Source organism: Bombina bombina, chromosome 5 (genome assembly GCF_027579735.1).
Source record: "Bombina bombina isolate aBomBom1 chromosome 5, aBomBom1.pri, whole genome shotgun sequence".
NCBI lineage: Eukaryota > Metazoa > Chordata > Amphibia > Anura > Bombinatoridae > Bombina > Bombina bombina.
In genome coordinates, this window is record NC_069503.1 from 379,574,911 (window position 1) to 379,589,027 (window position 14,117).

A 14,117-nucleotide genomic window follows, 5' to 3' on the forward strand; every position below is an offset into this window, starting at 1 on the left:
ATAATATAGGGGTCGGCGGTGTTAGGGGCAGCAGATTAGGGGTACATAAGGATAACGTAGCTGGCGGCGCTTTGCGGTCGGCAGATTAGGGGTTAATAATTGAAGTTAGGTGTCGGCGATGTTAGGAAGGGCAGATTAGGGGTTAATACTATTTATTATAGGGTTAGTGAGGCGGATTAGGGGTTAATAACTTTATTATAGTAGCGCTCAGGTCCGCTCGGCAGATTAGGGGTTAATAAGTGTAGGTAGCTGGCGGCGACGTTGTGGGGGGCAGGTTAGGGGTTACTAAATATAATATAGGGGTCGGCGGTGTTAGGGGCAGCAGATTAGGGGTACATAAGGATAAAATAGTTGGCGGTCGGCAGATTAGGGGTTAAAAAAATTTAATCGAGTGTCGGCGATGTGGGGGGACCTCGGTGTAGGGGTACATAGGTAGTTTATGGGTGTTAGTGTACTTTAGAGTACAGTAGTTAAGAGCTTTATGAACCAGCGTTAGCCCAGAAAGCTCTTAACTACTGACTTTTTTCCTGCGGCTGGAGTTTTGTCGTTAGATTTCTAACGCTCACTTCAGCTACGACTCTAAATACCGGAGTTAGAAAAATCCCATTGAAAAGATAGGATACGCAATTTACGTAAGGGGATCTGCGGTATGGAAAAGTCGCGGCTGAAAAGTGAGCGTTAGACCCTTTTTTGAATGACTCCAAATACCAGAGTTAGCCTAAAACCAGCGTTAGGAGCCTCTAACGCTGGTTTTCACGGCTAACGCCAAACTCCAAATCTAGGCCTATGTGTTTAACTATTTTGTAGGGGTTAAACTGTTGTTTGGGAAACAGAAGCATTGCAGCAAACGGCGGGTAGGCCCATTGAGAGTGGCAGTTGCATGAACCTGCCAGAAACCGGCTATTTTCTGCTTCAAATCTGCTGCAAAAATGACATTACTTTTTTTAGCATTATTATGTCCCTCTACTACTTTAGCGTTTAACAAAATCCTGTTGTAATACAATACTAAAGATATGCTCTTGTATACTGTCGTTAATATGAAATAGTTTTTTGTTTTTTTCAGTAAGTTTACTTTAATTGTTGTGGTTAAGCATTTTCTCTGTTTTGTCTATTTTTCAGGATGGTACCAAGCAAAGAAAAGAACGAAAGAAAACCGTGTCATTCAGCAGCATGCCCACTGAGAAGAAGATTAGCAGCGCAAGTGACTGTATTAATGCAATGGTGGATGGATCTGAGCTGAAAAAAGTTAGGTCGAACTCCAGAATTTACCATAGATATTTTCTCCTGGATGCAGATATGCAGTCCCTCCGGTGGGAGCCCTCTAAGAAGGATTCTGAAAAAGCAAAAATTGACATCAGGTCGGTAAAAGAAGTGAGAACTGGAAAAAATACTGATATTTTCCGTAGCAATGGGATTTATGATCAGATATCAGAGGACTGTGCATTCTCCATCATTTATGGTGATAATTATGAATCATTAGATCTTGTTGCTAACACAGCAGATGTTGCAAATATTTGGGTTACAGGGTTACGTTACTTAATTTCTTATGGAAAGCACACATTGGATATGATTGAAAGTTTACAGGATAATATGCGGACATCATGGCTTTCTCAAATGTTTAATGAAGAGGATATAGAAAATGTGGGACAATTACCTCTTTGTAGGGCAGTGCAATTTATCAAAACAAGGAATCCTGGTCTTAAAAACGGCAAAATTGAATTAAAATTCAAAGAATTACAGAAATCTAAGGACAAAATTAGTACAGATGTCACAAAGGATGAATTTATTGAAGTTTTCCATGAGCTCTGCACAAGGCCAGAAATTTATTTTTTGTTAGTTCAATTTTCAAGCAATAAAGAATTCTTGGATACCAAGGACCTTATGATGTTTCTAGAAGCAGAACAGGGTATGGCACATGTCACAGAGGATATAAGCCTTGAAATTATAAAAAAATATGAGCCATCTGTAGGCCGGGAGAAAGGATGTCTGTCTTTAGATGGCTTTACAAATTACCTTATATCACCTGATTGTTGTATTTTTGAACCAGAGCACAAAAAAGTATGTCAGGATATGACACAACCATTGTCCCACTATTACATAAATGCATCACATAATACATACCTAATAGAAGATCAATTTAGAGGTCCTTCAGATATTACAGGTTATATTCGCGCACTCAAAATGGGCTGTCGAAGTGTTGAGCTAGATGTATGGGATGGCCCAGATAATGAACCCGTAATTTATACAGGTCACACAATGACATCACAGATAGTCTTCCGTAGTGTTATTGATATAATCAACAAATATGCCTTCCATGCTTCTGAGTATCCTCTAATTTTATGTTTGGAAAACCACTGCTCCATCAAGCAACAAAAAGTAATGGTCCAGCATATGAAGAAAATTTTAGGAGAAAAATTATATACAGCTTCTCCCAACGCAGAAGAATCTTATCTTCCATCTCCTGATTTGTTAAAAGGAAAAATTCTAATGAAAGCAAAAAAGCTGCCACCAAACTGCACTGGAATTGAGGGGGATGTTACCGATGAAGATGAAGGGATAGAAATGTCTCAGAGAGTTGGAAAAGAAGCCGAAGACCAGCAAAACATTGTCACAGTAAAACGAATTCAACTGTGTAAGGAGCTCTCAGAATTGGTAAACATTTGTAAATCTATTCAGTTCACTGATTTTCAGGTATCATTTCAGAATCAGAAATACTGGGAAGTTTGCTCATTTAATGAAGTGGCAGCAGGAAAATATGCAAATGAAAATCCTGGAGATTTTGTTAACTATAACAAAAGATACTTGTCCAGGATTTTTCCTAGCCCAATGAGAATAGATTCCAGCAACATGAATCCTCAGGATTTTTGGAAATGTGGTTGCCAAATAGTGGCAATGAATTTTCAAACACCTGGATTAATGATGGATCTCAACATTGGCTGGTTTCGTCAGAATGGGAATTGTGGATATGTTTTGCGTCCTGCTATCATGCGTGAGGAGGTTTCTTTCTTTAGTGCAAACACAAAAGATTCTGTGCCAGGGGTTTCTCCCCAGCTTCTTCATATTAAAATCATCAGTGGACAAAACTTTCCAAAACCCAAAGGTTCTGGTGCCAAAGGCGATGTTGTAGATCCTTATGTTTATGTTGAGATTCATGGTATACCTGCAGACTGTGCTGAGCAAAGGACAAAAACAGTACACCAAAATGGAGACAATCCCATTTTTGATGAAAGTTTTGAATTTCAGATTAATCTCCCGGAACTAACAATGGTTCGGTTTGTGGTATTGGATGATGATTATATTGGAGATGAATTTATTGGACAGTATACAATTCCATTTGAATGTCTACAACCTGGGTATAGGCATGTCCCTCTGCAATCTTTAACTGGAGATGTATTACCGCACACATCGTTATTTGTCCATGTGGCTATTACAAACCGCAGGGGTGGAGGCAAACCCCATAAACGTGGCCTCTCTGTGAGGAAAGCAAAGAAATCCAGGGACTATGCTTCCATGAGAACATTATGGATAAAGTCTGTTGATGATGTATTTAAGAACGCTATTCAACCTATACGAGAAGCCACAGACCTCCGAGAAAATATGCAGGTGAGACTTCATTAAATACAATCCATTGGTTTATCATTTTAGCTCAGGATGGATGTATTATAATTTTTGTTTTGTTTGTGTATTTTTTATTTTGTTTAATAACAATTTTAAAAATCTATGTTATGTTCCACAATTTGCCATTACTAATTCAATCTAACATTTTTTTAAATGTGCATTTTAGTAAGAAAGGTTCCTTAAATCTGGCAATAAACAGATCCAGAAACAAATGCATTGAACCCACACAAACAGGATAGTAAGACGTCAATTGCATAGAACACCCACTTACTGTGTGCTACAAATCAGGATAGGTAAAGGTGTAGTGGGGAGAAAAATTACAAGATCTGCATGGTGACCTTTGCGGACATAGTACTCATATGCTAAATCACTTGAAAGTGATGCAGCATAACTGCCAAAAGCAGACAAGAAAATGTCATCTTAACATCTCTTTCTAAAAAATGAAGGTATTTGACCTCAAAATTTCTTCAGCTCACCAGAGTTAGTGCTCTGTGAACAGTTATCCTCCAGCTACTGTCAATTGCATGTAGAAAAAAAACCCATCCAATCAGCTTCATCAGTGCTGATTTCACACTGTGATATCAAGAGATTTCTTAGAAATCTCACAAGATTTCATAGTAAACTTCATTAAACTGAGAACGGAAATAACTTGACTGTGCTTGCACATACCAGATCCTCGCCTCCTTACAAGTCCTGGAACTAGCATCCTGATTTGGCTACTTTGGTCCCTTTACAATGGGATATGGTTACTGAGGAAATATTGAGGTAAAATAGTTTCCTTTCTAGATGGAGATATTTAGGTGATATTGTCTAGTCAGCTTTTTACAGCTATGCTGCATCACTTTCAATTGCTTGCCCTTTAACTATTTGCATGGTAATTTTGTTTTATTGGACCCATAAAAAAATTCAGTCTATAATTTCATCACGTGTAACCTTGTGACTCCATTTTTTAGGATCATTTATGCCGGTCCACCTATGCAGGCAACAGGAAATATGTGACTGTAATATTAGTTTTAATTCAGTCCATTATTTAAAAAGGTTAACACAAAGTAAAATGTACAGGTATCATGCTATAATTTTACCTTTAACTATGTACAATAATGGTGTAGTGCCTAAACAGTTCTTGTAAATATTTGTTCTTCTATATGAAGATGAATAACAAATATATATTTTTAGTGCTGCCTGAAAATAAAAATGGATAAATATGAAAAAGTTATACGATAGAACACTTACAAACAAGGGTATAATTTCGCTCTGAGAACTCTTAATATGTTTTTATTAGATAAATCCTTCACAATATTTCAATTATCTAGCATAGATTTCCTGCAAAAATTTTTTACCCCCTCCCAGACTTTAAAGGAACAGTCAAGTCCAAAAAAACCTTTCATGATTCAAATAGGGCATGTCATTTTAAACAACTTTCCCATTTACTTTCATCACCAAATTTGCTTTGTTTCTCTTTGTATTCTTAGTTGAAAGCTAAACATAGGAGGTTCATATGCTAATTTCTTAGACCTTGAAGGCCGCCTCTAATCTAAATACATTTTGATAGTTTTTCACCACTAGAGGGCATTAGTTTGTGTGTTTCATATAGATAACATTGAGCCAGGGGCATATTAAGGCATAGACCAACAAGGCCGGTGCCTAGGGCAGCAGATTTTTAAGGGGCAGCAGAATTTTGAGTCCCTAGGGCCACTCTACTGAACTCAGGGCTGGGTGGCTTAATCAACCAATTACAAATGACTTAAATGGCTGGCCCAGCTATTGCTATCCTATGGGATTGTATGTGGGTGCGCATGACGTGGTGACAGTGGAGGCGGAGCTCACTTGCGCAGCCTGGCCTGGACTGAGAGGGAATGCGGTATTCTTCCTGGCTCCACCGCGTGATTGAGACTCACACAGACTACACAGTGCAGTGTGCACTACACCGTGACCACTGTGAAACAGCATATGCCTTTCTCCCTTCAATACATCTTCATTAGGCATTAAAATACTTTAACGGATTAGTCACTAAATACTTGTACATTTACTGTTTATCTGTCATACATGCAAAGAATAAGTATTTATTGCTGAATCTATACAACTATGTGACTTAAAACACAACTGAAAATATGTTGTATGCATTTAATACATTCAGAAACAATACAAGTATATACTTTATTATGATTGTAATCATGTGACTTTATCCCCTAGGATACAATTCCTAAACCTATCATAACTACTGTTGTATTTTGTAAGTACTTTTAAAGGCCAGTTTGTATATTCATTACATATTTATCCAAGCAGATATTTTGCTTAAATAACTGTCAATCACCAAAGAAGATGTTTAAGGTTAAACAACTACCTACTGACAGACTATCATACAGTGAAGGATATTTTTTTCTGATATAAACACTTTAATCATCTGACTTGCAAAATAATGTCTTAAAATATATATATATGTGTGTGTGAGACCAGAGTGAATGCAAGCCCTGATGAACATCTACTTAAAAAGGCATTTTTACTTTTTACACCCTGCCCCAAAAATATTATGTCTAAAAAAAGGCCTTGAACCTGGGGTGGTGGAGGGGGGGCAGCAGAATTTTGAGTGCCTAGTGCAGCACAAAACCTAAATACGCCCCTGCATTGAGCTCATGCACGTGAATTTACCATGGAGACAGGGTAAAATGCAAGCTCATCAACAAAGGACAAAGTCGATCGATCCGTGTAAATAAAACTTGATCTTTATTCCACAAGTTTAAAAAAGACAGCAAAGTCCATGGTAACACACTGAGGGTGTAGTGTATTAGATAGGCTTACGCATTTCGTCAAGAGCCGTAGTCCTAGCATGTTCTATCTGATACACTGCACCTTTTTAAATGCATAAAAGACATCTCATTGGTTAATTGTCAATCAGTAAAATTTACATAATACACCCTCATTTAAGCTACAAGTGAAATGCTACAAGGCAGTGATATAAACTACTAGCCTAAAAACTCAGCTAAATAATATTGGCACATAGTTATTGCAAACTGCCTGTCATAAGAAGTAAATAATGAAAATATATACATATATATAGAAACGGAGACTATTACAACTATCAGTAAGAGAATGCTTGCTAAAATGCAAGTCTGTCAAAAGAACTGAAATAAGGGGCTGCTGAGGCTTAGATACAAGGTAATTACAGAGGTAAAACATGTATTATTATAACTGTGTTGGTTATGCAAAACTGAGGAATGGGTAATTAAGGGATTATCTATCTTTTAAAACAACAAAAATTCTGGTTTTGACTGTCCCTTTAATGGTGAATTTTGTAGAAAAGTCATTAGATGAAGTTTTGTAAAAGATTGGGATTAGCAGCAGGCTCTGGTGGGATTGTGAAATTTTAGCAACAGGTTCTCTAACTTTTCTATAATACTAAACCTTTAGAAACAGGTTCTTTACACTTTCAAAATTTTAGGAACAGGTTTGGGACAGTATACACTATTTTTTTTTTTTTATTAAACTGCATGTAATAGACACTACTATAAAGAAGAAAATGCACAGATACTGATCTGAAAATCCAGTATAAAACCTTTTAAAAAAGCACTTAGAAGCTCCCAGTTTAGCACTGTTGATGAGGTTAGACTAGGACACCCACTGAATAGGACTGATAAAGCAGGAAGCGCAGACACTCCCCCTCCCCTGCATATGAAAAGACCCATTACACTTACAGGAGCTAGCAGGAGTCCGTAGACTTCAGTCTACATCTGACACTTTGAGGCTTGGTTAGGAGTCTGAAAATCAGCACAATGTTATTAAAAAAAAAAAGCAAAATTATACATTGTTACAAAAACTCCCCCAGATGGGCTATATAAATGGATCATCTACAAAACATTTATGCAAAGAAAAATCTAGTGTACAATGTCCCTTTATGAACTGGTGAGAACCTGCTGAATCCCACCACTGGCTCAACCTCTTAAACCTGGCACAGCGGAAAAACATATAGCTAGTCCCACGCTGGAGCTGTTCCTGAGCAGGGCAGGAGCAGTGAACCATTTAGGAGCAGCATTCACATGTAGCCTTCAATTACCGACCATGTCCTGCTCAGCAGTTGCAGTGTTGTGTGGAACCTGAGAGAGACCTTTTCTATATATTTAACACAATATTAGTGGGTAAGCACATAGCTAGCAAGGGGCATTAGTACAAAAATAACGCACTGTAATGAATCCAGACATTTTATTTCTACATTGAAATGTCTTAAAATATGGTACAATTGAACTCATCCTGCAGTATCCCCTCAATAAAAATGCATTTACATTTGCCCACAGCTGGTAAAGGAGAGCAATAAGAAAGTGCTTTAACGTTTTAGAGCATTTTATTTTTGCAGTGTTGCTTAAATATAACTGTGTCTAACCCTACAAAGGTTTTGAACACAAAGTTAAGGTCAGAATCTGGGTATCAATACAGTGCTGGCAGCTACTCACATATGTCGTTTCTGATTGGCTCAGCTGCTATGCTCAGCTAGTGATACACTGTTGGTCCAGAAATTATTTTATCTTTGTGTTTAACCCCTCGATGAAGGATACACACATATGTATATGCAAGCAATACGAATATGTACTAATGCATAATTCAGATTTATGTTCCTTTCAATGCTGCTATGTGCTGTTTATCTGTTACAAAATTTACTTTAATGTCCCTTTAATTTACTTTCCAGTGTGTTGTAGTAGTTTTGTTTTTACATTCCAGCTACACTGTCATTTAATCTTTCTAAAGTTACCTTAGGATACATGGTGTAAGTAAATAATTTGTCCAAACCAGGAGCATATCACTTACTTGTGTGTGTTGTCTACAAAAACACATCTTCATTAAAGGACTACTGTGTGTACAATCCATTTAGGGATATCCTTTTAATCCGCTGAGGCATGTCAGGTTGAGAGTGATTATTGGCTTTGCATAACAAAGTGATCCTGTTCTCCCCGGTGGACAAAGTGATTCTTATTATCTGGTTATAGTGAGTTAAACAGCTGAGAGGCTTCCTTAGTGCTCAGTGCACTGGAAATAGAAACCAACTTTTTTTTTAAAAGAACTGTGTAGTGTAAAATTGGTTTCCCCTTAAAGGGATAGTGTACTGTGAAATTGGCTTTCCCTTAATGTGTTTCCAATAACTTGTTATACTAGCTCCAGAGTTTAAAATGTATGGGGAATCAATTAAGGTTTATTTTTGTATATGAAACAAATGTGTGCTAATTAAAACCACAACCCAATAAAATGTACTGAACTTGCAGAGAGTTTAGACCTCATCATATCTGTCTAATTATTGCAGGGTCCCCCCTTCAGCCTATATAGTACCATAGTGTAGGGCCCCATCCCTCCCTCTTCCCTGTCTTATGTTTTTGTAGTGTAGGGAACACCACCCTCCCTCCCCTCAATGGGCCGCCCCCGCCTACCTCCTTCCCTCCCACCGCTCCCACTCAGCACCAATGGACAATCATTACAGGGAGTGACACAGATAGTGTCACTTTCTGTATCAATCAGGCCATCTGGCTTCATATGGTAAGGAAGCTTGATCACTACTAGACGGATGCCTTGTGTCCCAGCTGCAGTCTCTACTGTCTAAGCTGACAGCGGACACCGCAGCATGTGTCACGGTGTTGGATGTAGACACTACATCAACACAGTACACTGGACATTGTAATGTGTGACGTTGTACTTATGTCCTTATGGCGCAAGAGGTTAAGCACATAATTAGCTAGGGTAAGTAATGCAAAGTTATATGCACTATTGAATCAGACTATGTAATTTTTGCATTAGACTATCCCTCTAACACCCTGCTCAGGATCCACAATTCATTTCAGCTCTTGAGCAGGACGTGACCAGTGAGTCAATTAGAAGCCGCAGATGCAAGTAACTGCCAATTACAGTCTGCACAAGACCTGCTCAGGAAAAGCACCTGGTGCACTACATTTTTTTTTTTACAATTTTTTACCCTTGTGCAGGGGGTTCAATAAATAATAACCAGAAAACATTAATGTAATAATAATTAGAACATTGCATTAACATGCCCCTTTATCATAGGCTCTAAACAGCAAATACTATGTATTATACACTTGCATAATAAAGTTATTAATTTTCATATTTGTTTTGCAGTTGTTATCTGATAAAGCCAATTAGGGGGATATATGTAGCAGGGTTAGCCTTGATAAGTTGGCAGGGTGCATTTCAAGTTATGAGAACTAGAAAATCCTCAACATTGCATGAACAGGGGCAAATTAAATAATTAACGTATAGTGCAAAGTTGTTTAATTGCACCTAACTAAACATTTTATATAAAAATATCAAGGAGGTTTACCCTTTAAATGAGTTGCAACCTTCTCTCTCATGAAGCGCATTAAATGCAATTTTAAACAGCTTTCCAACTTTTATCATCAAATGTGCTTTGTTTTCTTGGTATTCTTTGTTGAAAGCTAAACCTAGGTAGACTCATATGCTAATTTCTAAGCCATTAAAGGCCGCCTCTTATTTCAATGCATTTGAAAGTTTTTCACAGACAGCGCTAGTTCATGTGGGTCATATAGATAACATTGTGCTCACTCCAGTGAAGTTATTTATGAGAGGGAACTGATTGGCTAAAATGCAAGTCTGTGAAAAGAACTGAAATCTGCAGAGGCTTAGACACAAGGTAATCACAAAGGTAAAAAGTGTATTAATATAACTGTGTTGGTTATGCAGAACTGGGGAATGGGTAATAAAGGGATTATCTATCTTATAAAACAATAAAAATTCCTTTAATAAAAGGACATTAAAAACTATATAAATGCTGAACACGATGATGCAAGATTAGACTGGGAATACTATGGAGATGAACATGAAATCTGTTAAAATTTTAAACAAATAAGTAACTTTCTCCATATAGTAATGTGCGCTGCCATGTTGTAATCTAGCTTTCCCTATGTTTAAAGCCTGTTAGCTTATCTCCTCTGCTGAGGCCTGTTAGGGACGGTTATTAATTAGCTGCTAGTTTTTTATCTCATGGTGTTCCATTTCCCTTTAGTCTTTGCATCTCAGCCAGGAGTCTGAATATCTGCAGATGACTGCAGCCAGGTAACAAAGACATTTTTCTGGATACATTTATAAGGGCTTATCTTTTAAAACAAATTTCAATTTTTTTTCTTTATCAAGTAACTCAATTTTAAATGTCACAAAAAATGTGTTTCACTAAAACTAAATCATCTGAAATCTGTAAACCTTTCTATAAATCTATAAATACATTTTTTTTAAATGATTGCATACCCAAAAGCAAGGTATATATTCTCTGTGACCAAACGTATGTGGACATCCCTACTAATTACTGAGTTCAGGTGTTTCAGCCACACCATTGCTAACAAGTGGATAGACTAAAGGGACATAAAACAAGTTGGGATAGAGACAAAATATAATAATATGTACTTTAATTAATTTACCTGCAAATTTTACTGCAGTGCCTCGCCATTAACCCTTTCTTTTTAGTTTCTGAATTGTAAAGCTCAAACTCCCCCCACACAATTCCTTCTATAGCTGTAGCTATAGCTATTGTTGTTTTGGTAGAATGCAAAAGTGCATAGGGATTATCTGCTGGAGCATGCCTAGAAACTGTGAACTTGTGTGTGTGTGTGGGGCAGCTTAGCTATGTAATTCATTTTGCTTACTTTTTTGAAAATTATTTTAAAATTCTTGCCAGCAATTTTTGTTTATAAAGGTTTTTATTCTGAGATAATGATTTGGCATACAAACAAGGGATTACAGCAATATACAATAGAGGAAGTAAAAATAAGGTCAATATTATGTTGTACTGCAAGATTTACTAATGAAAAAAGTAATTAGGGTGCGGTATAGACGAGATAAACTGCGTAGTTAACCCTCCTAATCTAGGAGGTATTCTATGTGGGGAAGGGGGGGCGACGGTGGGGGTGGTGGGGGGGGTATGGTTAGTTGAGTATGGTAAGCAGAATATATCAAGAAGATCATGCATCCCTAGAAAAACAAAGTAAGCTGTTGCGTCATAACTCCAGATAAACAAGTTTCAATAAAACAGAGCAACACATCTATATGAGGAGTCTCATAAGCACGCGGGTTACTAGTGGATACATAAAAATTAACTAATTGCCCGCTGGACTAACGATATACCTGTCATAATAGAGCCTGAAGATCTAAGCTAATAAATTTGACGTGATTGATACAGCTGTATGATATTATGAGAAGGGAGACCATACATAATAGCAGTTGTGCAGGTCCAGCCTGCGCTATATTTTGAAGGGAAGCTGCGCATCACAGTACAGCAATGGCCACAGCCTCAAGTTATGAGCTTAACATGCAATGCCACATACTAAAAAATGGGGAAGCTAACATATGTGTGCGGTCTGTTCTTCTGCTATAATTTCAAAACATCCACGGTACCACATTAAACTTTTAATAGGAAACAACTATCTGGAGCTATCTGTAAAGGCCTAAACACATATCCAATACCGAGTGTTAGTATTCCCCAGCTGGCTATGGAGTCCCCAATCCGTATACACTCCCCCGTATGCACTCCCCTACCTATTATGTCCATGAATATAAAAGTGGAAAGGCTCAGATATCCCGGCCGCAGACATCCAAGTCTCTAAGAACATTCAGATACAAAAGCATTATATAAGTAGATTGCTAGGGACACCAGGGCAAATATCGCTTTAGCCGCCAGTGTCTATTTTCTGTGCAGGTTATGTAAGGGAATAGATATACATATCAGACAAGACATACAAAAATTTTTTTTTTGACAGTTAGCTGGGTCAAAGGAGATACTATATTACTCATTTTATACTGGTCTGCAGAGATTACCTCCAGAGGAATCTCTTATAACTAATACCTTTCATAACAAACTTATATATTGTTAAACAGGGTGTGGTAGATACCAAGCCTACCACTCAAAATACACATGGACTCAAGATACATTTTTGCAGGGATAGGCCCATAATATCAATGCTAAACAGCTAAATACTAAACTAGTAATGTTTCACCCCTGGCAATGTTCCTATAGCTAACAGTGAATAGAATAGTATATTAACATTATGCTCGTTATAACTTTGAATAAAATAACAAATACAGAGTTAATTATATCTCCTCTTCTGATACATAAGGTTCATACTCCGTATTTGCAAAAGTCCAGGTTTGGAAAGAATATACAGTATATACTACTGTTCAGGCTTATCTCATTGCCGTCAGACAGCGTAGCATGAGGGGTATAACCTAGTATTCCCTACCCCAACAAAGCAAGACGAGAGGCTTAGTGTAGCACATGAGTAGATCTTAATAAAGAAGTGCTTTATGTCCCTGTTCCCTTTAAATCTGCATCAGCTTATCCCATATAAGTGATACCATAAAACTCAAACATTGGGTGTCATCAAAAAAGTACCCCACAGTATTTAAACTTATGAGTGATGCAGAGATGTAGTTAAAGTTTTTTTCCAACCTATACCGTTTCTCATAGGAAGCAGTGGAACTGAGGTCTTTCTCCAGGCTGTAGAAATGATGCGCATGTGTTCCATGGTCTCCAAGACCCGTTCAGGCACATGGAACCGCCAGCTTTCAGGGTACGTCCTGGATGCTGAACATTGAAGATAATCTCCTTTGTATGTTTCAGTGGCTCCTTTAGCGTGGAAGTGAGATACGTAGCATTCAGGTAAGGCAGAGCTCTGGGCGTCGGAGTGATAGATATCCTCCCTGCTACGCAGTTCCAGCAGGTCTCCTTCTGTATTCATGATCAAGCATGCCTCTACAGCTGTATCCAGTGACTCGATCTCCCCCAGGGTCTCTGTGGGGATCTGCTTTGTCAGGGACTTGCGCAACTCCCGTTCCAGTGCAGCCAGGCGTTCCCTGAGAAGTGAATGTACTTCTCGTTCCCAGGATGCAAGATCTTCCATAGTCGTTATAAAAAGCGTCTCAGTAGCAGCTGCTGAGGAATAGTGGGATTCTGCCACCACGCGGGTGAGAAAATGGCTTCCATGAATGCAGAAGCTGCATAGATCCCCGGTCTTAGATTAAGGCTGCAGCGTTAATATAGACATGTATGTGACATCCTGTGCGATATTAAGAATCAGGAGTAATGCCCAACGACTTCCAGGAGTTAGATTCAATCATATGTGGCATCCATAGCTAGTATTAAAGAGGTTATTTCCAGAGCGATATGAATATGCGGCCATTCTCTTAGGTGGCTGACTCTGCCCCCCCCCCCCCCCCTCTTGTCAGCAATTTTTAAACATTTTTTTTAATGCAAACTATTTTTAATTAATTAGCCCTTTTAGGATATGCACAACCTGTTTTATGTCCCTTTAAAGGGACACTCAAGTCAAAATTTTTCTTTCATGATTCAGAAAGAGCAGGCAATTTTAAACAACTTTCCAATTTACTTCCATTAACAAAATGTGCAGTCTTTATATATTTATACTTTGAGTCACCAGCTCCTACTGAGCATGTGCAAGAATTCACAGAATATACGTATATGGCTGTCACATGATACAGGG

At 38.0% G+C, this 14,117-nt stretch overlaps 1 protein-coding gene across 2 annotated transcripts in view; it reads left to right on the forward strand.

Annotated features, from left to right (window-relative positions):
- Positions 1 to 14,117, forward strand: part of PLCL2 (phospholipase C like 2) — a 568,421-nt gene that overhangs the window by 293,720 nt on the left and 260,584 nt on the right. For both annotated transcript variants that reach the window (XM_053714212.1, XM_053714213.1), the window contains exon 3: positions 1,120 to 3,603. In XM_053714212.1, the coding sequence (XP_053570187.1) occupies positions 1,120 to 3,603 (2,484 nt within the window). The remainder of the gene's footprint in view (positions 1 to 1,119; positions 3,604 to 14,117) is intronic.